Source organism: Neopelma chrysocephalum, unplaced genomic scaffold (genome assembly GCF_003984885.1).
Source record: "Neopelma chrysocephalum unplaced genomic scaffold, ASM398488v2 Primary Assembly neopelma1_96936, whole genome shotgun sequence".
NCBI lineage: Eukaryota > Metazoa > Chordata > Aves > Passeriformes > Pipridae > Neopelma > Neopelma chrysocephalum.
The window spans coordinates 971,094-997,339 of record NW_020925579.1 but is presented as its reverse complement, the minus strand read 5'-3'; the positions used below and the strand labels follow the sequence as shown (position 1 = coordinate 997,339).

Sequence of the window (26,246 nt, the reverse complement as noted above, 5' to 3'; positions counted from 1 at the left end):
CCACTATACCAAGTTGCTCAAAACCCCATCCAGTCTGGCTTTGATGGGGCATCCAGTCTCACCACCCACATTGTAAAAATTTTTGTCCTTGTGTCCAATCTAAGCTTACCATATTTCAGTGTAAAACCATTGCCCCTTGTCCTGCCGCTACACACCCTGGTAAAAAGTGTCTTTCCATTTTCTTATAGACTCACTTTGTATATTGAAAGGTCACAGTAAGGTGTCCCTGGAGCCTTCAGGCTGAACAACCCCAACTCTCTGTCTTTTTTTCTTAGGAAAGGTGTTCCAACCCTCTCAGATTATTTTTGTGGACCTCTAGCAGGTCAGTGTCTTTCTTGCACTGTGGACCCCAGAGGTGAGCAGGTAGGCATCTCATGACGTTGGCCACAATGTTTCTCATGCAGCCCAGGATACAGTTGGCTTTCTGGGCTGCAGGTGCACGCTACTGATATGTGTCCGATGGTTTATCTGCTAGCACTCCCAAGTCGTTCTCAGCAGGGCTATGCTCAACCTCTTCATCCCCCAGTCTGTACTGATGCTGGGAATTGCCCCAACTCAGATGCAGGACCTCGCACTTGGCCTTGTCGAACCTCTGAGATTCACATGGGCCCACTTCTCTGGCCTGTTAAAATTCATCTGGATGGTACTCCTTCCCTTAAGTGAATCAATTGCACCACACAGCTTGGTGTCATCTGCAAATTTGCAGAGGACGCACCGAGTCCCATTAGCTGTGTCACTGATGAATAGTGTTGGTCACATTATGGACTCCCTGAGGGACACCATTAGTTACTGGTTTCCACAGAGACATGGAGCCATTGACTCTTTGGATTGAGTCTCATTGACTCTTCAGATGCAGTCATCCAGCCAGTTCCTCATTCATATAATAGTCCATCAGTGCAGTATCTCCCAATTTAGCATCAAGAATTTTGTGAGGTACTATATCAAGGGCATTCTAGAAGTCATGAGTAGGTAGTATCTGTTGCTGTTCCCATGTTCATGGATACAATCACTTTATTATAGAAGAATGTGAACATATTCTTAAGCAAGGTTGCTTGTTTTCCTGCAATATGTTCTTCCCTGTAGCTGAAATGCTCTTTGGAAAGTATGTACAGAAATTTAAATGCAAGTATTAATTAATGGCTTAGACTGTTTAATGAGTTTCCTCTTACCATATTTGACTGTTAGTAGTGTGGGTTGTGTGTGCAGTGTTTTTGTTTTTTTAGGATGAGGCAGAAAACTGGATGCAACAGAAGCATAATGTTGGATTATTTCCTTTTTTGGAAGGTTATGTTTGCAATGTTGGTTTTAAGAATATTTCTAAATAGTGAGGGAAAAGGTTATTCCTTGATCAACTACCTGTGTGTGCTAGAGAGTGGCCCTCACTTACTTCTGCTATTTAAGCAGGCAAATTAAAACCCTGAAGATTTCCCTTTGGGAAGGAAGAGAATATGGCAATGAAACTGAACACATGCATGTTTTACTCTCGTCTTTCCACCTGCTTGAGTTTCATGAAATCACATTTCTTCAATTTTACAATAGGTGACATGAAATAGTGTCTTTTACATTTTGGGTCTCTGAATGGCTTCTGCACTTGCCAGATATTTTTCCAGAACACATATATGGAGGTTGGGGAAATCTGTTGATAGTATTACTGGTGCTAGTGCTGATAAGATTTTGGAAACTTTTTCTTCTCTGAGGTGTTTATTTAAAAGGATGCAAGAGAAGACAGCTATTGTAGTTTGGGACTATGCATAATGTTTTTTCCACTGTTCATTTGCAATCACGTCTGAATTTTTGATTCAGTGCTTTTCAACAGATACTGAATAGTACATTACACATCTGTACAAGAACAGAACAATGGTCTAACTGTTAAATGATAGGATTTCAAAACCGTCTTTTTAAGTAAAAAAGGTGTTTAAGTAAAATTAGGTGTTTGTGACCTCAACAGAACTACTTTAACGTGGGGAGTGGGATTGTAGGAACTTGTGCACTATCTTGAGAAGCAAGGAACCTAAAGGAGACCTGTCATTGTTTAATTATAGGAACTGTGTTTCATAAAGAGATACTAACTCATATCTCTGCAAGTCTTTGCCAGAGACTGAAAACATAATTCCAAATTTTAAGTCCTGATTAAAGATCTCTTTATAGCTGGACTTTGCCTAGAATGTTAGAGGTGAAAAGTTGTACTATCTTTGAAATTGTTAAGAGGTGCTTGCTCAGAGAAGCAAATGCTGTGGATTTTAGATGTTGATTTTTGGGTCTTTATGGTTTGGTTACGGGGATACTGGAAAAAAAATCTGAGGCAATAAAATCTACATCTAGACAGTATACTAATATAAGTTTGTAATTCCTTTGCTCCCTTTGCAAATACGAAGAACTTTTACCTTTGCAGCAACATGGTGGGTGAACTCTTGATGTTTTTAAAATCACTGCTGTGGCTAATTATCTCAGTGCAGTCACTTAAGTATGCATCATTGCACTCTTCTCTACCTTCCTACTTCCCTCTGAAAGTGGACACAGCCCTTGCTCTGCAAGTAATGATAATAATTGGTAGTAAGACAGACCTGTTACTCATTCTTTTTTGAGCACATTTCTTATGGCAGATGTCTAGTTTTTAATTAACTGATAATGAACATGCCTAGTAGACCATGATACTGCTGCCAACTTACTCCATTTTATGTCTCATTGCTGCTTAGCTCTTAAAGGGTTACAGAGCAGGCATTAGTGTCTTTGAAGTGATGGGAAAGTGAATATACGCATAACATAATTGTTTCTAGGATCTACTATGGCAAATGTTTGGTTACTAAATATATCTGGTGAATGCTGCTGTTAGCCATCTCCCTGGTCTTTAGTTTCTTCCTTTGTGTGCAGCACATATTCCTTTTACTCCTTCTAGAAAGAGAATACAATATACTTTTAAGAATTCAAGTTTTCTAAATAAAAAGAGTATGAACTTCTGGAAAGGATCATCTTTATGTGTTAGGAAGAACTTTAAACCTGTTATAATAGGTAATATATAAGCAGCAAATCAATATACTAAAGTCTTAAACAGCACCTCAGATAATAAACATGAAGTCCTAATATAGCTAATATAGCTTTGATGGCTTAGAAGACCATGATCAGAATTTCAATCTTAAGTCAGTTTAATTTAGTGCCATACTTGAGGATCTTTGTGTACCATTGTCCCTAAGTAACCATTTGCAGAGCTACAAAGGTGCGCAGAGCAGCTTTGCAATGCACTTGCAGCTCTCATACTCTGTTCTATGCCTTACACTGGACAGTGCTCTCCATTGTCCCTGTACAGTACTGTCAGAAAACACAGGACAGCCCTCCTCAATATGTGCTTTCAGCTTGAAAACGTCTTACAGGGGATTAATCTGTTCCTCATTTTTTGGACTTTCAAAATGTGGGGTGTGTAGGCTACTAAGCAGAGCCAGCGAAATTATAGGTAACATGCCTGTAAGTATTTCTTAAACTGTTAACTTATGCTTTGTGAAATCAGGTGGAGTGACTTGTTTGCTAATTGAACCAAGTAAGAGATGCATGGCTAAGGGGAATCTTCATACATTTCCTGAACAGTAGGAACAAGAATGGAAGCAATTTAACTTCTTTTCTGTGTTTCAACCTTCCCGTGCTCACACTGCAAGAGAAGCTAATTTGAGCTCACTGTTGGAGAAGGGAAGAGCTTTTCTCCACAAAACCAATTTGAAGGAATAAATGACTTTTTATTTTCAGGCAATTGCATGCTACAGCTAGGTAATCCAGGGTGTTAGTGCAGCTGGGGACAAGTAAGACCAGTGCCATCAATGCTGCACAGCACTGCTGATTCATGTTGTCTCATAGCTAGAGTGCGGATGACTGACCTAGTTGAAGAGGACAATGAGAAAAGGGATGAGTAAGATATACCATCTCTGAGAGAGCCTGCCAAAACATCAGGTTATCAGGTTATTGAGGAAATGTGCTAGAAACTACTAAAGTCTTGATACGTCTGTGAGAAGAGGGATGTCTTCTTGTTCTTTAGATGCTGGATCAGAAAAACAAAACGAAAAACCCAAACCCCTGCAGTCCTGTCAGACTTTACAGTGCTTTTTACTGATAGCTCTTCAGTTAAGGGAAACTTCATTAGCAATAGCTGCTTGATATTGTTAAAGGTCTACTGTGTTAACTGCTTAAAACAAATATAAGTCTCAAAAATTCCTTCAAAATGTTATTTTTGGGTCATTGTAAACACATTAAAATAGAAGAATAAGAACTACCTCTCTTTTACCTTTTTTTTTTTTAAACATACTAAAAAGCTGTCAAGAGTGGTGGTCAAATGTGTGTATTGCAGTGAACACTAGCAAGGATTTTTATGCGGCCCTTGAAAATAAATTTCTGATACATGGTGTGTGAGAGATTTGCTAAACATGTGGCTTTATAAAATTGACTAAACAGATTGTGGTAAATTTTAAGATTTGTCTTATATATCAAAATAAGTAAATAATGGCTACATGACAGTTGGGACAGCAGAAGAGTGAAAGATAAGCAGGTCCAGTCCATAGTTCTTGAATGTCAGCCCCTGTGTCTTCATAAGTTTACAAGCAGCCCGAGGCATGTCTTGGGATAGGGTCATGAGTAAAAGTGTAGGAGTGCAGTAGTTATCTAAATAGTAATAAATAAGTTCATTCTTATGCCAGTAGATGTTGTGCAGGTATTGTTGACAGTTGGTCTTGAAGAGTCTTCGCACATATAGAAGCAGATAAAATATTTCTACAATATTTTGAGTTGAGGTTTTTTGTGGTAACTTGTGAAATATTGTGAGCTGTAGTCTAGGTGTGCTGTCGGTAGCTGTCAGCAGTACTGTAACAATTTTGCTGGCTTTTACAGGATCACTTGCATTTACCTGGTCAAACTTGATGTCTAGCTGAGTTCATCCTGTTCAGACGTGTTTATTTATCTTCTTTTTGATCCCATAAATTGTGTGGGATCTAGCTTTTTCCTGGTGTTTGCCTTCAGCAGAGGGATAGTGGAGAGTGGCCAAGTTGTAGAGGTTTGTCCTGTCTTCTGTTCATATGCCAAGACACAAGGAAACAGGAAAGAGGCAGAAAATCTGTTTACCTGTAGCAGAGTAAACAGGAGCTATGACTAAGCTAAGGATGGTTTTGAAGCTTCATTTTCTAAAAAAAAAATTGTGCTGAGCATTTTGGACAAATAGCTGAACTTGGAAAACATTAATAAAACTGTAACGGTTTTAACTGGAAAATATATTAATATTTGAACTATGTGGAAGACATTCTATTATAAGAACTCTGTTTCTAAAATTGCTTACAGGTTATTTTGCCAGATTGATTATAGGATTGTATGTCCTTTCATTATGATACTGATCTTGCGAGGTGCTTTTGAAACAGATGGAGGTATTTTAATTCATTAATACCATGTTTCTTGTTGAGAATTCCATGACTTCATTGATGCTATCTGGAATACCTGGATTTTGAGCTCAAAGCTGGTTCCTAAACACAATGTTAGGTCATGAATAATTCCCCCACACACTTTCCCCCGAAAACCTTGGCTAGAATAAAATGCAAATTTAACTTCACTAAATATGAAGTTAAGCAGTATCTTTTATACTTTTTAGTATTCAAAATAGAAACATACTTGCTGTTTCCAAATTGCAGGAAGAGAAGGGTGTGAGTTTGAATCAATGTTGCCAGTGAAACTTTTTTTGTTATTTTCCAGAGCAGTGATATGCCTTTCTATTGACAGGGAAAAATATTTGGGCCTTCTGCTGCTACTCTTTGTTACCAGTGACAGTGTGGCAGGCAGTAGCTGCCTAAAACAACCCACAGTAGTTGAACTTATTCCTCAGGCTGCTAAATACGTACCCTGCTAACCTTCTTGGGTAATGGGATGTGAACAGTTATCCACAGACAGCATGATGTAATGCAGTATATATAATGTGGTGGGACAGAGGGAAGAGGCTAGATTAAGAAAAAAACGAATAAATATCAAAATCTATTATTGATTCTCAATAATTAACCAAACTTCTACCTTATCCTTCCCAAACTATGTGCTATACGTTATTCTTCTGGGGATGATGATACCACTGGGAACAGCAGCAGCAGTTGCAGGCTCAGCATCTCTCCCATGGCCATGGACCTCCAGTGCCTCTAACGCCGCATCCATCCGGACTTCAGCCTCCAGGAATCCCTCCACTTGGAAGCAGTGCTGGCCTTCTTGCCCTTTCTAGTGCTTTGGGTGGGCAGTCTCACTTGGCAATAAAAGATGACAAGAAGCATCATGATGCAGACCACCACAGAGGTGAGAGGCATGGCAGGCCTGATTAGGACATTGTCAGATTTGCACATTGCTGCAAATTATGAGCATCTCTAAAGAATTCAAGTTATATAGAATGAGAAAAAACTGTTGGCAAACTTTAAAATGTGTACATATATACCACTGAAGCAAAATTCAGCTTGGAATTTTTCAGTATTTTAAAAGGGGATCACTAGGGGTCACCTGCTCACCTGCTCTATACTTTGCAGGGCATTTTGACATCCTGGTAAATGCTTGGTTGTAATAGCAGTGGCCTGCACCATATTGTGAAAAACTGTTAAACAGCATAGTGGGCAATTTTTTCAAGGAAAATAATGTGTGGGTGGGAAGGTAAGGGGAACAAGAAGTTAAATTTTGAAGTGAATGTATTCAAACTAAATACTTAGATAATTGCATCTGTTACTTTAGTTTCATAGGCGTAAATTCTAGTATTCAGTTAAATATTGGGCAAAATTGCACTCTTGACTAATTTTTGAAAAGAAAATAATTTATTCTGTCATGAAATAAAACTAGGCTTTGTGTATGGTTAAACTGTAAATCATGTTTACAAAATACTGTAATTTTCAGTAAATCACTGTATTAGGAATGTGCAATGACTTATATAAATAAAAGCCATTTTAAAACTGTTTGCGGCTTGTGTTCTAATTTTTTTCCCCCTTTTTTATTTCTGTTCTTGCCTCTGTCTGAACGGGCATGTCTGTCCATTTCTTGGTTACTGCGGGAGCAGATAGAGAGCCAGGCACAGTAAGTACCAACATTCATGCTAATGTTTCCACATCTAGGAATGTAATAATCAGATGTTGCACTTTTTGTCTGTTTTGTTTTCCTTTGTGGCAGTCTTTTGTTTTTAGATTACTAAGCAAGAAGCGTTCATTTCAGCTTGCTTGATGTTATTAAAGACAGCATAACCCCAGAAATAATTTTAACTGGGTTTTTATGAAGTCTCAGACTTATTAAGGACATATTCCTCTGTGTGGGGCATACTTCTTTGAATTGGGTTAGTTGACTGCAGGAATCTCATTAACTATTGTTAGGAGCTAAGGATGTTGCAGTGTGTGTCTGTGCACATACATATGCACGTGGTAGTGATGGCTTTGTGTTTTGATTTGGTTGTTGCATTTCCTGTGCTTACCCTGTTTCCTGTCATGTCCATCATGTAATTTGCTTTTTGAGTTTAAAATCAGATGTTTCAGTGTTGTGAAATTTGGACTCTGAATTCATCTTACAGCTGAGAATGGTTCTTGCATGTAGAAGGAAAACTGTCAAAAATTTAATCTGGCTTTCGTTTGTGAGGGAGTTGCTTAATTCACTATAGACGTAAATTTTATTTAATTAAACTATGTAAATTTGTCACTGTAGTTACTTCTGTCTCCATATGTGTAACTCATGATTGCTTGGTTATTATCTGAAGTAGGCTGGTTTTATGCTGAGTTTACCACTAAGTAACCTTTAAACAATTTGAGACTTTATTTCATACAGGAATTTTGCCATGTTCATATATTGAGTTCAGAATACTAGGTCATCCTAGTTTCTTTTTTGTCTCAGTGGAGGATAGTACTTCATAACTAAATTAAACCTTAATAGCTGAATACAGGTGAACTTGAACTTAAAATTGTTTAAATACAATATTACATTAAAATCTTGGCTTAACAATGAATGATATCTTCAATGAAAGAATCATAATTTAAAAGATGGTTAAGTTCAAGTCTGTGGCTAAAATGATGAGCTGGGAATTATTTGATCTTCAAACTTCTCTAATTCTCTTGTATTTTTAATTGATTTCTTTTTGAAATATATTTTTAAGGATGATATGACATTGGGCTCAAGTACACAAGACATACCAGCAGGTCTGTTTGGTTATTACGCGTGGTTCAAGCTAGCAGTAGGCTTTTATGTTTCAAATCACTTTATAACACCTGGGTCATCAAGATAAAACCAATTTGATTTACAGAGTAACATTGTAAGAGTAATGGTGCTGCCAGAAATCCTGACAAAGGCATACTTTCATCATCCAAGACACCAAAACCCATGCTGTTTGTAAGTTACTGAAATTTACCATGATATTTGCTATTACTGTGCAGTTTTACAGTGTGATTTCTATCAGATCCGTCTAACGTGATGTTCGAGTACCATCAGTAGAAGCTGACAGCTTTAAATGCACAAGTTTGAAAAATTGCAATTTAGCACACACCTACTTGTTTTTAAATTGAGGTTTTGTGACATAAATTTGAGTTGAAGCATATTGTGGCATATTTGAACATATTAATTTTTAAATTAGATTTGGGGTTATTTTTTTAAGTCTTCTTGTCTGGCCGCAGGTAACGAAGCCAGGCAAAGTAAGCAATTTTTGCAACTGAAGCTTGAAGTTTTGAGAGACATCAATACAAAAGAATTTTGATGTCCACATCTTTTTCTTTAGGGAACATACTGGCAATATTTTCCAAACTCATCATAGGTGTTCATTTATCCCTTATCTTCCCACTGGTTTAGTATCCTTTTGGACAGCATAGAAATGCAAATGTTCCGATACAATCAGTTTTATCAGTAATAATTTGTAGACAGTGAAATCTTATCTCATTGTGTGCTTGGGATTTATATGAAGTTTGTGCTTATCTTTTCCTCTCATGGAAAACTTTGAACTTGTTTTCTAAGACTTAGGAAGTATTCATAAATTTTTCAAGACCTTCTTTTGCCCTCACTATTGATCATTGTTGCTATTGTTTTGTAAAGCAAAACTCTTTTCTACTCTTTTCTTAGAGTAGAAAAATATTCTGTGCACTAAGCTCTCTGTCCTGTTCTTCCTCTCCCAGTCCTGGAGAACAGGGACATAAAAAATTGAATACTACTTTTTGGATGATATTATGTGCAAGCTGTTTTGTGTTTTATTTCTTTTAAATGGGGGAGGAAAACCATAAAAGTTGCTATATGGAAATGTAGGTTACTCATAGCATAGCGCAAGTATGCTTCTTGGCCTTTGTGAAGAAAGTATAGATCCAAACCACAGATTAACTTCAACAGAGGTTGATAAGAGCTATGGGTTGCTGTGTTGCAGCTTAATTTGTAACTGATTGAAAAGCAGCATGAGTCTCATGACAAAGGACCGAGGGATTTGGGGGTGTTTGATGTAAATTTTTTGGATGCCCTGATTCTAACAAATATTAGTGAGAAAATACTGAAATCAACAGAAATCTTACTCCCTGTTACCATCTTCCGATTGTAAAATCAATGTGGAGAGTGACTCAAATCAGTTTAGGCTTCTAAAATTCATTGTTCCTAATATGAACATATTAGTCTAAATATGACTTAAAATGGTGGTCAAAAAGAAGGTGAAGTCAGTAGCTTTCCATCACCACTAATTTACAACAAAACCTCCTAACTTTATAAGTCAACTTTTGAATTGTTGACATGTGTGTTTGCTATAAGCATATTCAACAAATCAAAGTAAATGATTCTGGAGTAGAATAACTTTGAGCATAATCTTCTTGTGCCTTGCTGGGACTAGTTAAGTCCATTTTCCACCATCTACTCTATTCTTATCAGTGAGTCCTGGCAATAAGCAACTGACATTTTGGGTGTAGGTGTTAGACTTGGTCCTGTTTTCCCTACTCAGCACGGGATTTTACCTGTTACTGTCTATATATACATATCAGTAGATAGCACTTCTGTAGGTGGCAGCAGCAGAGATCCATTGCAATGGTTAAATAAATGCAGAGGCTTTTCTCAGCAATATGGGCAAGCCCAAATTGTCACCTGAGTAACTGGCTGTGATGGCAGGTGGCTGCCATTGGCTTGGATGTGTAGCGGGTCATGGAATGACCAAACACAGAGCAAGCCTGTGTCTGTGCATGTCTTTGGGGGAAAGGATTGTGAGAGTTGAGCCAGCACAAAAGAAGATCGTAACTGGGACCAGATGCAGTTGAGTCACGCGCAGAAATGTAGTGCAAATATCGTAATTTAATGTCTGCAATGATCAGCATAAAGTAAATTGTCAGTTCTGTATGTAGTAGTGAATTGTCTGTGCTGTATTATAACTGGGCTAAATGAGTTACTATGGGCTCTCAACCTGTACTTCTGACACATACACTTGTGGTTTGGAAATGGTTCCAATGGGGAACAGTGTGGCAGTCAAAGAAGTGCATTCTGAATAATGTGCATTATATTGCTGATAGGAAACCTGCCTTCTCTCTGTGCATCATGGCAAGGTTTTTGCTTCACATTTGCCTGCTGGTAGTTTAGTGTTTAACGTCTGCTGGCAGCAGAGTTGTTTTAGAATCAAAAGTTCCCTGTTATGTGTGTCCCTTATGGAGTCTGGTAACTGACAGGAAGCAGTGCTACATTAAACTTCTTTTCTTCTTTCAGGACTTACTTGAAAAGGAGGGCTTCATGTGTATAAAGTGAATTATCAGAAAAAAAGGAAAATACCTAAAACTATTTTTGACCACTTGTTCTGATCTGAGGTTTACGATTTGCAGATGTTGCATTGATAATCCCTAATAAATCAAATTTCTAGTATGAAAGCAAGGATTGTTCTCAGTTATGCATCTACTTGGTTGAAATTAAGACAAGACAAAACTGGTGCCATGCAGTTTCTCTTTAGGAAATTAACTATGTATGTATTTTTTTACCCTTTTTGTACAAACTGATTTTTACTCAAGATCAGTCCCAACTGAAAATTTCTGTAGTGGTATTCAAAAAAGCCCATTATAGCCAAAATAAAAATTCTTCTCCTACTTTTGAAAATCAAAGTTAGTTGTTAGTAGACCTGGTAGAAGAACTTAACAGATTATTATTTTTTAAAGAGAAGATAAGGAGACTCTAATATTGCTGCTGTCTTCTGGCTGGCCCTATGTTTGATAGTGGACATACAGCAAATATAATGTCTACCAGAGCTGAAGTGAAGAAATGTGGCTTTTAGTATACTGTTCCCTGAACTGTATCATTACACAAGTAAGAGATATCAATAGCCCAAGGTTTGTATGATCATCTCTTTCTCAGTTCTTAATTGTGTTTTCATTCACTTCCTTTCCTCAGTGTTCTGGATCTACCATATGCGCTACTTAAAAAGATTAATATTTTCACATTGTTGAATGAAATGTTGCGTAGTTGGAGATTTGAATAATGGTAATAGGTTACATTAGCAAGCTATTTTTTCATCCAGTGTTATACTCTACCTGATTTTAGTCACAGTTGTTAGAACTTCCTTGAATTCCTATGGGAAACAAAACAGGAACTTTTTAATTTTTGATTTTACTGGTAAATTTTTTCAGAACAACAGCACAATCATATTTGCAATTTCAAGTATAGCTATTGTGAAAGAAGCTGCTCTACAACAGCTTCTAGCATGGATGCTCTGATTACAGAGAACAGTGCTTTAAATTAATGTAGTAAGTTATAGAAAGGCAGTGTAATTATGACCATAGGGGATATGTTTTGCTAAATAGGCTTGTGATATAATTACATGTTCATGTGAGATGCCATCAGTCTTTTGAAGAAAACTCAAATTTAATAATCTTTGCGTTTAGGACACAGTGGGAGCTGGGAGTTCCTAGGTATGTTTCACAATTTTGAACTTCTACAAGATGAACAGTACAAAATATTGTCAGTATTTTCTAGGTAGACTTTACAATAAAACAGAAAAAAAAAATAGCCATTGTAGTTACACATATTGGTTGTCAAAATTTGCAAGCCATAACTCCCAAATAGGCAGCTAAATTTTTCCCAGCTTTGCTACCTTTCTGCTATTCACACCTTATTTTGGCAAATTAAAGCGAGGAGCTGAGTTTATTCACTTTACTACATGGCTCTTGAACGTTTATTCTAAACTCCTCAGTAGTAAAATAGGTATATTCAATTATTTTTGTTAGGGAAAGTATCCTTAACTAACGGACTTTTCTCCTTAAGAGAAAAAACATCTCTGGTCACGTTTGAATGGACAGATTGCTTCTTAAGGTGTTTCTACTGCTATAAACATGATGGATTCAATATTATAAGATTGAAAATGGGTTTTAAAGTTTTTCAAAGTAGTGAATCCCTGAGTTCGTGTGCACCTGGGAGGAGATATGGGGTTAAATTCCAACTGTATTTGTCAAGGCAATTAGTGCAATGATCAAACAAGCCCACCTTTTAGCTGCAAAACAATTTGTAAAGACATTATTTTGAGCTTCTTGATACTGAATTTCAACAGACTCTCCTATATGCTTTATGTAAGCCCTTTGGCATTTGTTTAGGTTGAATAGTCATGAATAAAAGAGCTTAGAGTTGGCATTAAAGTTCAGCTTCTGAATTAGAAAAAGAGGATTCAGATTGCCTTGTACCCTGTTTCAATTTCCTTCTCCTTGGGGCTAAACATTTGTGTCTGCATGAAACTACCCTGATGTCTTCAGATTTTAAAGGGGAAGCTATTCAGTGCACAGTTCACTGGCAATTAGTATATGTTTATGCTATATTAAGGGTAAATATCTCTGACTCTTGGGTAGATCTTAATATTTCCTTTGAGGGCTTATCTATATATCGATGTGTAGTGTATCAGGATATACTATACCGAAGTATATATCGGCATTAGGCTTTTCTCCTGAGAGAGTTACATGTGTGCGTGTAAATGCTTATTTACTTATATATTTATGTGAGCATATCTTTATTTATCTAAGCATGTACTTGGCTTTTAGGATCTAGGCTTACCAGGTCTTTGTGAAAGGAGATTTTTTTCTCAACTCATTCAGTATTGTTCACAGCATTAACACATCAGTGAACAAATTGCCCTCTTGCATATGCTAATCCTGCACTTAAAAGAACTCATTGTAACACGTTTTAATGCTTTAGCTGGAACAGAGATGGAGATGGGAATGAAGGCATGTCAAATTGTCATGTGACTGAAAAATGTCTAAAATGCTCTTTGGGTCAACAGTTTGTACTTAGCATAACTTAGCATGAAAGAAAGCAGTCCATGTAGTTTGAGGAAAAGATTAGTCCTTGCTTTGTCTTTTGTGTGTGTGTTGGCCTCAGTTTTTCAGATCAACTCTGATTAAACAACACTTTAGCCTTAATTTCACAGTAGTAGTGAATGTTATGCTGGAAGTAAAAATATTTGATCTTTGTTTGCAATACATTTGTTGAAGGAATCCAATTGGAGTTCACCACAGCTAATAATTGATTACTGCATAACCTTATTCAGCAAATGTTTGTTATTTTAAGCATTAAAGACAAGATGCCATTTATTGTCTGTACCTGCAGGTGTAGAAATACCAAAGCCTCATCAATTTATGATAGTCTAGAAGTGAGTCAATCAGATTATATTTAGTAATATCCTTTATTAAATGGAATCTGAATATTAAAAATTATGAAATCATTCTTACTTGCTCATGAATAAACAGCAGGCCCACTTCTCCTAAACAATAAATTCAGTTGAATTAATTAGTTAACTAGGTGATGACTGACAAGTGAACTAAACTTTTGATAAGTTGAACAATGAAAATCCAAGCTTCTTAAAATGCGTGAAGGTCTGTATGTTTGCCTGGAGGACTTTGATTTGAATTAAATTGAATGAAAGACTTAAGTGGGTATCACATTTCTAAAGCATCTATCACATTCAGTTTGAGTTTTTAAGCATATGTGAAGGAATCTTAAAAGGAATTTTTAATTGATCTTGTTTTTTGTCTTCACAGAGTAATTCTCTGTTGGTCCCTGACAGTCTACGAAGCACAGATAAACGCAGGAATGGGCCTGAATACGCCAATGACATCAAAAAGAGAAAGGTGGATGATAAGGATTCCAGCCACTATGTAAGCAAATCTGTGTCAAACAAATGATTAATTTATTTGCATATACTGTGCTTGTAAAAGAGCTGTGAAGAACAAGGAAGTGTGGAAATGTGTTTCTTATGGCAGAAGTAGTACGTGAATATATGTGCCAGAGAGATATTATTTGTATTGTGGGAAGAGTAGACTCAGTAGTTTGTGATATTGTTAAGTAATACTCCTCAACAGGGAAAACTGAGCCAGGAGTAGTTGTTTGGGATTCACAAGTGTTTTGAAACTTTTCTTAGAGTTTGTGACATCCTTTCTGAACCGCTCTAAAACCTGAAGATTTGTTTGAAATGGAGGATTTTGCATTTGAGGGGGTTTTAGTAAATTTTTCTAGTAACTAGCTATTACCACATTGAGTAATGATTACCATTGCAAATTGCTCTACCAAGTTACTAAAGTTTGCTTTTGACTGATATGGTAGTTTCAGCAGAAAGCAAATTGAAACCAAGCAACAAGCAAGCTAGTCAAAAATACAGAACACAAAACTGCGAACTTTTAATTTCAAAGAGGCACTTCAGTACAACAGTGTAAGATATGTGAGCGTCAGAAGGTTCACATAGGTTTTCAATTTCAAGTCTAAAGTTGAGCCAAATCACAGGATGATACTTGAACAGGTTTAAGAGACTAGGACTGGTGTGAGAGAGTTCTGAAAAGCAGAACTTAAATCTAACAGAACATACTGTACTTTGATAGCTACTTCTTACTAGTGAAACCCAAGAGAAAATTAGAAACTTTATTTCCTCAGTATTTGGTAATTTCTCTCCACTTGGAGAATATCTTTGAACAGCTATTGGGTATGTTAGTGCTGTTACAATCTTGCAAGTTGTATTTGCACCACTTTCTAATAATACTGTTTTGATTACAGATGGGTTTGGCAAACTGCCCCATTTTACTCCCTCAACTTTGAGGGTTCGATATTCTATTGGCATTTTTCATTTTAAATATTTGAAGATTAACTGTTCTTAAGCTACATTTGATATAAAAAGAAAAGGAAGAAAATACATGTTTTTCATGTATTTCTAGTGGAAGCAGAGGGAGAGGATATTACTGTGCTGTAGAAGTAGTTTTTTTTAATCCAAATTTTAAATGTGTTTCTGCCTGCTGCTTGTTTGAAATGGATTTTACAAAAGAAGGCAGCATCAAAATAAAGAATTGAACAATTTAAAAGTTCCAGGTTCTAATCTTGAAGATGTTTTTAGTGGGGTTTTTTTGAGGGTTCCCTAATTTTGCAGTTTTTCAAAATCTGCTGATTTTGAGCTCATTTTATATGAAGCCCTTGTACGGACAATGAAGTACTGCTTTTGTCAAAGAACACATAAATGAGTTGTAGGAATTGTTGCTTTTGGAAAAAGATGCAAAATTAATTTTTTTTTCTCTTTTTGACTTCTGACTAATTTTCATGTTAGGATCTGTGTAGTTTCAATGTATGGGTTTATTAATTGGGAGAATCTTCTGATATTAATAGCACTTTTAAGAGATGCCTTTGATTATCCCAGTAAATTTCTGTTTATCAAGATGATGAAGTCAGTGGAGTTCACTTAAATGTTGCTTGGTAGATAATTTTGCCCTCCTTCAGAGTGATATTTTTGGTGAACAACTGTCCCATCTACTGTTCTCCCACACTCTCGAATGTGTTCTTACCTATTCTAGCACCCTGGGTGCTTCATACTTCTCAAGAGGTGTTGGATAATTGGAGCTAAAGCTTTCATTTCCTTCTTCTGCATCTTTTAGTTGGATAGGTGCCTGAGTAGCAAATAGAGCAGTAATTCTGTCTCCAGTGGCACTCTTGGGCCCCTAATATGTTTGTGGTATTTCTTGGAGCAAGATTCTGTTAAAACAGAAGGGTAGGGTTGAATTTACCTGTTGGTTTGGGGTTCTTTTGAAAGGAAGAGATGGGGGATAGTTGAGCAATCTTACATGTCTGATTTGCTTACGTAGAAACTTTTTTACTAGAAGTACTTTTATTAGAAATGTCAAACTTGCCTCCACAAAAATTTAAAGTTTTGACATTCACTTGAATTCTTTCTTTCTTTGGTTTTGAGTCAAGATTCACTTTCTGATTGAACCACCCTATTGCACTCTGTGTATCACTAGACCACTGTGTATCATAGAATGTGTCTACTGGGACATTTCAGCCTATATTGGAGATAGGAGGCACTTGAGTAGCAGAAATCATGCGGCACTAGAGCAGCTCAGATGATCACAGATCTAAGTGAAACAGTCAAAATGCTGCAATAGAACATTTCTATTTAGGAATGTCCAAGTATTTTGGTTTTCTTAGGCAGAAATGTTGAAATGTCTTAGCATTTCTGAAGCTTTTTCTTTCCCAGGACTTTGCATTTCAAAACTTACCCTTCTGGAAAAGGGGGAAAAATGCTCCTATCACTTGGAGGAGGATGATCCATCAAACATGCCAAAAAGCTCCCCTTTTCTGAGACTTCTTTAGGAATGCACAAGCAGTAATTTCTCTAAGATTAACACATGAGTGTATGAACAGAATGCCTTTCTGTTTTAAGAGCAGTGGTAACACTGTTTATGATGGTAATAAGGAGGAGTTTTGGACTATCTGCAACTTGAACTGATGGTGAGATCGTCATCTTTCAATTAGTACTACTTTATTTGGGATTTATTATTGAAGCAGAAATAAGGTGTTGTGTATCTGTTTTCATGGTTCTCCCTATTGCTAATAAATTAATGAAAGGCTGGTTATTTTTTATTTAGGAAAAACAAAAAATGTCTGAATAGATGCATAATCTTTCTCTCTGGGCTCTTATTGTACTAATTGAAATGAACACTATTTATTTTTAATAGGACAGTGATGGGGACAAGAGTGACGATAACTTGGTTGTAGATGTATCCAATGAGGTAACTTTTTTCTTTTTTGTAGTCTTGATGTTTGCCCAACAGTTAAAGGAAAAGTGGGTTTAGATGCTAGAAGAAAAACAATCCTCTCTGTGGATATGTTAAAATATTCACAATATCTGCTTTCCTGCAGTTACTATGTCTTCCTCTGAGCTTTGTCTGGTTACCTTCTCAGCTTTTCCTTCTGCTGCTTTGTCCAGGTCTGTTCACTCTGCAGTTAATGTTTTGAGGCTTCACAGCTGCTCTGTAATGTAGAGAGTTGTGGTAAGATTATGTGTGGAAGGCTGAGGTTTTCAAAACTACTGTCTTCAAATGTAAAAGGAAGACATCTAATGTTGTATTTAATAGTAGGACTGTTATTAAAAAGATTGCCTTTAAAATTGTTTGTATTTTAACATCCTCTGTTAAAGACAGCATTTTCCAGAAACGTTTTTTTAGAATGAAGTCAGTCCATTCACAAGATCTTCCAGAGATTTTAGACACTTTCTTTTCTTCAGGGCAGAGATTTGGCAATGGCATCAAGGTGAGGGGATGGGTGTTCCGTTTTCTTCATCTTTTATTTTATACAGCTAAGTGATGTTGGAAGTCTGAATATGGTAGTGAGGTTCTTCAGCTCTGTGAAAAGCACAGGGAGAGAAGCTGGTAGAGGAATATCTTTAGCAGCTCCAAGTGCCCAAATTACAGCCAACTAGAAAAATAGGTATCAAACTAGTGATTTTAGTAATCCTTTCAGAAGCCCTGCTTACAATGAAACTGCTCAATAATTGGTCAGTAGACTTAGTGCCCTCTTGTGAGGTATACTTCCTCCCTAATGCTAATTTTATGATCCAAAGGAGCATGGAGAACCTGCAGAGCTCTGATGGCATTTCAGCTTGTGGGGCTGGGTATTTCAGGTTAAAATAAATGCAGAGAGTACTTCTGGAACAGAGAAAAATAATCACCTGAGAGGTAATTTCAGTTTTTCCTGTAGATTTAAGTAGCAAGGCAATTGCAGTTGGTGTTTAGGAAAAAAGTGACTGATGTTGTGGCATAAAAAAATCCTCGTACGGGCCATTCAGTTAAGGGTTGGACTTGATGATCCTTGTGGGTCTCTTCCAACTCAGAATATTCTGTGAAATCTGCAAAAGCATGCATCTTTCTCTTCTTCTGAAGGTAGAGATTAGCAAGGTCTGTATTGCCTGAAAGAGATTATCAAAATGTTTGTCACCAGCAAAGTGTAGAGAATGTACCCAGAAAAACGGTATCAACTTACTGCAGTTACTTGTGGTCTCCCTTGTGCTTACGATACATTTTGTGCACTTGCTTTAGTTTTTCTTAGGTATACTTAGATTGCAAGCTCTGTGCTAGGAACAATTTGTGATTACATGTAGTGTAAAATAAAAACAGATTGCTTGCTATATGATTTTACTTATGTCTTTAAGTTGATGAAGGGATTTCAGCTTTTTTTCTATAAAGATAAGAAAGTGTTTTGTTATTTGAACTTGCTGCTTAAATTCTCCTAGATTTTTTCGTCATAGACTGTTAGTGGTGTTTTGTACCAAGGCATGACAGGGTTCTGTAATGTTCTTCCCTTCCCATTGTTTTAGGATCCTTCTTCCCCAAGGGCAAGTCCCACTCATTCACCCCGTGAAAATGGTGTAGATAAAACTCGCTTACTAAAGAAGGATGCCTCAAGCAGTCCAGCATCTACAGCCTCTTCAGGAAGTTCCACTTCCCTCAAATCCAAAGAAATGGGTCTGGTAGGTAGCTGTCTGTTGTCTAGATAAATATTCTTTCTTGTAAAATCTAACTCTGTTCTCTTGCAACTACTTTTGACACAAAGTACCTGGCATTAAACATTTGAAGCTGAAATCGACCATTGTTTTTCCAGACCTTTATAGTATTACTCAGCTTCCCTTCTCATAGTTTTCTGCTTTGTTTTGATTTCTTGTATTTGCTACATTTCTGTCAAATGAGTTGCAAATTTATTACAAAATACAAGGGTTGCTTAAGCATTGTTTATTTTTTTTCTGGAGCAGTAGCTTATGGTTTAACATAGCCTGTATATAGTCACTAAGAAGTGCTCCAGGTTTTTCTTAAACTCTTCTAAAATAAGCTGTTATTCTCTGAAAACTTTTTCCTGCAGTATCACTAATAATTTGATCAGATTCTCTGTACCTTTTGTGTCATGTTTTTTTGATACTATCAATTGAGGTGGTATTTTGTTTTTGTACTCTGGATTTGCTATGCCCAATAACAATTGAGATATTAAGGATTTCAAGCTAAAATAGTTTGGTAATGCATATGGTGTTGTCCTGAAAAATTTAACTCAGGCATCTTTTTTTTATGTTAGTGGAAGAGGAAAGATATCTTTCTACATTTCTTATTTTAATTTTGGCAGCAATCAAAAAGGTCAACATTTCTCTCTCACAAGTTAATGTTGTCAGCATTACGTGGATTTATGAAAATTGGCTGAGGGACTAGGTAGTAGGTGCCCAGCGTTCCAGCCCCTGTTGTGATAAATTGTGTAATATGGCCTAGATTAAAAATAATACTGTTGTAATTTGTTTAATGATACCAGCATGAAAAAGCCAGTACGCCTGTTCTGAAATCCAGCACACCAACTCCTCGGGGTGATGTACCAACCCCAGGCACTAGTGCAACTCCAGGACTTCGTCCAGGCCTTGGCAAACCTCCAACAATGGACCCTCTGGTTAACCAAGCTGGTAATGCATTACCTCATGTGTTTTTATGGTTCCAAAATTAGTCAGTTTTTACATACATAGTTCTTTACAACTGTTAACTAAATATATTGCTTTATTCTTGATATCAAGAGAGGGCTTGATGAGAAGCACGTGTTTGGATTATCAAGACTTTGAATATGTTTCTATCTGTTATTCTTCTTTGTTTACTTTCATCTTTATCTTTTTTGCAAATAATCCAGAGACTGAATGCAAAATAAAAAGACTTCTCAGAAGTTTCTGGTAGTTGTTCTGTGCGCAATCCCTTCTATGGTCTTTGTCTGAGTCTACTAGTATTTGCTGCAATGCACAGCTTGACAAATGCTGGGGGAAGTTTACTTTTGCTGTTCAGGCTGGTACACAAAGTTAGCTTCAGACATGAGCTGTGTAAACCATGTCTGTCAGCTTTACTGCTTAATTTGTCAAAGAAGAGATTAATGTAAACAGGGGAATATTACAGGAATGGAAATAGGTAATGCTAGTGGAGATTGCTAGAAATAATCAGCAAGTTCAAACTTCAGTAGATCTTATTTACATTAACTAAAAAGAGCTGGTGGTTATTATTATGGCAATGTGTCTTGACAGTGTGTGTATGTAAGAGGGGAAGGTTAGGTATTGTAGGGGAAGAAAAGGGCTGTTTTCTTCTCTGTATGCTGGAATATATGAATAAATGTACTTAATTTCATTATTCTCTAGCTCCAGGTTTGCGGACACCGTTGGCAGTACCAGGACCATACCCTGCTCCATTTGGAATGGTACCTCATGCTGGTATGAATGGGGAGTTAACCAGTCCAGGGGCAGCCTATGCCAGTCTGCACAATATGTCACCGCAGATGAGTGCTGCTGCTGCTGCAGCTGCTGTGGTTGCCTATGGAAGATCTCCTATGGTAAGCCATACGTTGCATGCAATCTCAGTCATGTGAATTGTGGACCCCTGGTGGCCTAGTGGTTAGCATGCAGGCCTCTCACTGCTGTGACCCAGGTTCGATTCCCCGGTCCCCCGGGCAGATGGAGCTCGTTAGCCCTGTGAGGCCATCCATCTATGAGAAGGTCACTCTAAACAAACCTACGTCCTGAGGACCTCACTGGCATTGTCCAAACTTGCTTGGCCCCGGCAAATGAACCTTAGGATTAAAGGGTGGGCTCAGTTCAGCGCAAGCTGTGTCTCACCTAAAAAATCCATTGCGCAGGCTTGAAAGGTAAAAGACCTTTCCCAAAATCTTCGTTCGCGAAGACTGGCCATTACATTACATTGAATTGTGGTTCACTGAGAAAATGCTTCCTATAGCACAGCTAAATTCCCAAGTTGTAACAGCACCAGAGGCTTTACAGCTTCACTGTGTTTCACTTTGCTGCGTGGCTGCAGAAACAAATTTACACCTTGAAAACAAAGAATCTCTGTGTATTAACGTGCATTTCCTTTTTTTTATTCATCTTCATCAGTGATTTAACTGATGAGTAATGCCAAAAAATTATTTTGTGCTGTAAATGAAAAGATAGTTTTGCTAGCCACAAAGTATTTCATTGTAGCCGTGTAGTACTCTAAGCTGTGCCTTTTTTTTGCCGAACCACACTTGTGTTCCACACAGACATAACAAATAAATCTTGAAGCATGCAAAAGCTTTTTTTATCTATGTCTCTGTCCCTGTATTTTATTCTTTTTTGGTGGAAATCAACCTAAGAAGTTGATCGGTACCTATCTTGGAGCTCTTTGCTAAGGTGTGTTAAGAATAGTTGCTGTTATGGATGTAGTAAGTACATGGAGCATAGTAGTTATACCTGCTGTCACATGGAATAATCTAGGGGCCTGATTCTGCAAACATGAGCTTGATGGCAGTTTTATGTGTAGATGAACTTACCTACTTGTAAATTTGCAAAATTGGATTTAAGCTTGTCATCTCATTACTGAAGTATGACTACTTTTTTCAAACTGGTAAACAGGGCTTTTATGTGAAAATGTGGAAATTCTAATTAGCAGACACCCTCCTTTTAAAGCAATAACAGTTTTTACTCAGGTATAACATTCAGAAGAAAAATTGAAGTATTTTTCATTCAGAATTTCTGCTTGGATTATTTGATGTGTGTACTTACTCAGGATATAAAAATGTAGTGGAATTGCAGTATGTAAAGAAAGCATAGTCTATTTAAGCTGTAGAAAATTTGTTTACATGCCACAATGGGAGAGATCTCTCAGCTGATGTGCCCACACAGAACAGTGTGGAGCCATGCACAGATCCTAGCTGAGGCCTAGAGCTGCTTTCCAGCACTTCACTGTGCCAGCTTGGGTACATGCTAGCTCTCCCAGAGGTAAAGAGCCCTAGGTGGCTTCATGCTGACATACCATGGACTCTAATTCCAGGATTAACACAGGACTTTGATTCCCTACTAACACAGGGCTCCTTGTGTTATGCTCAGTGGTGTGAATGCATGATGTATGTTACTGGTTTTCTCTTTGCATATGAATGCTTCTCTCAGAAGCATGCCCAGGAAAAGTATCTTGGTTTTGCCCCCCAATGAAGTGTCATGCACTTATTTAATACTGTGAGTAAAAGACACCTTTTGGTAAAATGCATAATATCTTGGGAATGAAGAAAATAGTCTTGCTGAATGAGAAATTGCAAGTGTGAGATTAATTCACTTTTCATTGTCAGGTTGGGTTTGATCCTCCTCCTCACATGAGAGTACCTGGAATCCCTCCAAATCTAGCAGGGATTCCTGGGGGAAAACCGTAAGTAACTTTTAAGATTTTGGTAACATCTACAATATCTAGAGAGAATAAAATTATATTGTGTCACAGAACAAGAATTTCAAAGGGGATAGTGTCTGGTTGTTCTCAAGAGGTTATTTTAGTCTTCTCCTGGTAAAAGAAGCTTAAAGATTCTCAAATGGTACTTGTCATATCCCGGAACAGGTGTATGTATACCTATTTCCAAGAAGGAGTTGTTGAAGGTATACTTTAAGTTTGGTTTTTTTTTATTTCATCCTTTCTGGGGGAGGTTAGGGGGACTACAAACTGGTAGATGCTGGTAAAATGTGTTAGATAAAAAAACCATATTGAAACTATGCACTACATTGAGGATAAATGTGTAGTGCAAGCTTGCAGACTTTCTTGTCTGGCACCTGTTTTATTAGGCAAGAGAGTCTGCAACTGACAGCAATGGGTATCTGAAGCAGTTACTTAAGCAACAGATTACACACACTTTACATAATGGAGCAAGCTATTTAGAACTTTTGTATGAATGTACAGCTGGAGAGCAAAAGAATGATGAAGCAGTTGTGGAACAGGTGGCGCATAGATGTAGAATAGCTTTGACAACAGGTTCTTTTTATTTAAAAGTTTTAGTTATTGATGAAGCAGTTGTTAAATAAAATACTTCTGCAATGCTGTGGGTTATTGATGTTGCAGTAAAATAAATTCACCAGCATACACTAAATTTTTAGGTAATGTGGCTTTGATGTACCATTGAAACTGAACCTACCACCGCAGTAGACTCATGAGCATGTATGCCCTATTAAAATACGTGATTATTTTTTAGGTATTTCTGGACAAGTAGTCTGTGCAGGTACTACCAGAGCAAATTTGACTCAGCTGTTTATCTGGAGAGAATGAGGCAGAGAGAATTATAACTGGTTTTCCAACACTGTTAAAACGTCTTCTTTGTCCCCTTATGTTTGGCGGTCATTTCTGTCTTCTCTTTCAACAGGAAGTTGCAATTAGAGTAGTTTTCCTCTAGCCAGGTGCTTATATAATTTTGAAACTCATATTTTGCACTTTCTGTGCTCAATGTTCATGTTACATGTTTCTAGTGTCTTATTTACCAATTGGTCTTGGTTTAATTTTTCCTTTTGCAGTTTCAGGAAAAATTCAGAAATTATTACTGGTAGGATACTGTCTAAGTTCCAAGACAGGCGGTGGTGGAAGTTATATGCTCACATGTTTTTGTTTGCTTTCATTTTAAACTCCTATTAATAACTAGGGATATGTTTTAATGTCAATCTTGCAAACATCTTTAAAAGTACACCAGATTACAGGCAAAAAAGCTGTATTTTCTTCTGATCTTTTCTTATAACTGTAGGAAAGCAGCAGACTTTATTTGGAAAGCCATCCTGAATGTGTTTTTGTTGTTACCCACCATGCTTCTGAGAACAGGCTTATCAATCTGTTGGCAGTGTGAAAAACCTATTAAATCTTGGTTTTACTTAAAGTTGGTGGTATGTTGACAAGAATACTGGGGTGAGGGCTCAGTGAGTTGGTGTTATATATCAGATGGTGGTGTTTTTAAATTCAATGCAGTAAGGAGTAGGCTTTGTTCTCAAAACATTCTTTTATTAAGTGCCAGACTCACCCTTGCTGGCTTTAATGGAATTTGGCATACTTACATAAAATGCTTTTGAAGATTGCATAATCCAATGGCTGTAAGTTTTTACTTTTAAATAAGTGTATTCATAAGCTTTCAGTGACTTCAGATTTCATTATTAATACCTGGAAATATTTTATATTGTAAGCTATCAAACCCTATTTTTCTGTAGCCGAGTTCTGGTTGTTACACTGTTCAAGACAAAAGGATAGTGCATGTCTGCTGCTCCACTTTGTATCCTGGTATTTCATAGTTAAGTGACTGTCTGTGGAGTTTTGTTGGTTTTTTGGTTTGGGGTTTTTTTTTCTTTTTTGGGGGAGGGGGACAGTGTGGGTTTTTTTGTTTTTAATGTTTTTAGCTCTTTATTCACACTGTTTCATATATTACCTACTTTGCTACGTACTCCCTGCTGTCCACGTGATTTAATGTGTTCTAGAATGTTTGGGCTTTTTTGTGGTCTTATTACTTGTACATTTCCTCTAAAATTACTTCTTTGTTTATCTTGGTGAGTCAAGCCTGAAATTCCATAAACTCATCTGTTCTCTTTCCATTGACAACTTTAGAATGATCTCATGTTTAGGCTTGATTGGCTGCAGCTAGCTAGATATCTTCTACTACCTGCAGCATCTTTGAGTATCTCACCTATGTTAGATTTGTTTCCTGTATTTTCTGTACAGAGTACATGAGTGATATAATCATACAAACTGGTGGAGTACACCTCGTTTATTTTCTAAGTCATTGAGCTCTTTGGGCTGGAAGTCAGCTTAAAGAAGACTGAAGTCCTCCATCAACCTGCACCTCAGGAAGTCCACCATCATCCCCATATCACCATCGACCAATCAGTGCTCAAATCAGTCCAACAGTTTAATTACCTAGGCAGCCTCATCTCCTTGGATGGTAAGATTGATGGGGAGATAGACAACAGGTTAGCAAAGGCATATAGTGCTTTTGGAAAACTCCATAAAAGAGTATGGCATAATAAACACTTGAAGAAAAGTACCAAGATCAGTGTTTACAGAGCCATTGTGCTGTCTACTCTCTTATATGGATCTGAATCATGGGTCATCTGCTGCCAGCACCTGCGTCTCCTAGAACGCTTCCATCAACGCTGCCTCCGTACAATCCTAAACATCCACTGGTCAGATTATGTGACCAATACATCTGTTCTTGAACAGCAGCAATCACAAGTATTGAGGCCATGCTACTGAGAACGCAGCTGCGATGGGCAGGGCACGTCTCCAGGATGAAGGACCACCGCCTCCCTAAGATCCTGCTTTATGGTGAACTTGTCACCGGCTGCCACAAGAGAGGAGCTCCGAAGAAAAGATACAAGGACTCCTTGAAACAACATCTCAGCCTTGGCCATATTGACCACCATAACTGGTCTCCTCTGGCCTCCAATCGGGAGGTCTGGAGACACACCATCTATAATGCTGCTGCTTCCTTTCAGAACGCATGCAGGATCACTCTTGAGGAGAAAAGACAACGCAGAAAGAATCGAGCCTTGCAGAATATACCATCTAAGGAGTCTTTCTGCTGTGCCTTTTGCAACCGGACATGCCTTTCTCGTATTGGCCTTTTTAGCCACCAACGCGCTTGCAAGAAACGTGGGTAGAACCCTTCCCAAATCTTCATTCGCGAAGCCTAGCCATGACTGCATGACTTTTCCTAGAGTGCAGTCAAGGTGTCACATTGAATTTGTTTTATGAGATATGGAGTTCTAGTGGGTCTTGTTGCAAGTGGTAAAGAGATTTTTCAAATTGAACTACTGAATCCCCACCCATATGCTCAAGGCTTCACATTTTTATCAATAGTTATACCGGTACTGTTTTTTTCACCCAGTCCTCCTTTCAAGAGGAAAAATTGAATTCCTTTCTTTCTAAAAGACAGACATTTCTGTTAGAACACAGGTTTTTTTAACCCGTGTGTGTTCTGAGATCTGTTAATGACTAGCTTGTTAGAAAAATTACTAACCTGTTAAGAACCCCCTTGGACATAGATGTGGTGTCTAAGTCCTGTGCTCCATTGTTTTGATGCATCTAACTATGCACTGCACTGTAAGTTTGTGGTGTGTGGTGTGTCACTGTAACTTTTTTTTTTTCCATGGTATTTCTAGCAAGGTACTTATTTGGTTTTTAGTCTTTCTGGTTGATGTGAATCATACCTTCTAATAGTTGGATTGTGGACTGAAC

General features: G+C 37.4%; 1 protein-coding gene across 4 annotated transcripts in view; it reads left to right on the top strand.

Annotated features, from left to right (window-relative positions):
* The window catches only part of TLE1 (TLE family member 1, transcriptional corepressor), a 76,049-nt gene that overhangs the window by 36,567 nt on the left and 13,236 nt on the right, over nt 1–26,246 (top strand). For all 4 annotated transcript variants that reach the window (XM_027670785.1, XM_027670784.1, XM_027670782.1 and 1 more), the window contains 8 exons: nt 6,093–6,297; nt 7,040–7,056; nt 13,974–14,090; nt 16,926–16,979; nt 18,563–18,715; nt 19,537–19,681; nt 20,393–20,583; nt 22,348–22,424. In XM_027670785.1, coding sequence (XP_027526586.1) covers nt 6,093–6,297; nt 7,040–7,056; nt 13,974–14,090; nt 16,926–16,979; nt 18,563–18,715; nt 19,537–19,681; nt 20,393–20,583; nt 22,348–22,424 — 959 coding nt within the window. The remainder of the gene's footprint in view (nt 1–6,092; nt 6,298–7,039; nt 7,057–13,973; nt 14,091–16,925; nt 16,980–18,562; nt 18,716–19,536; nt 19,682–20,392; nt 20,584–22,347; nt 22,425–26,246) is intronic.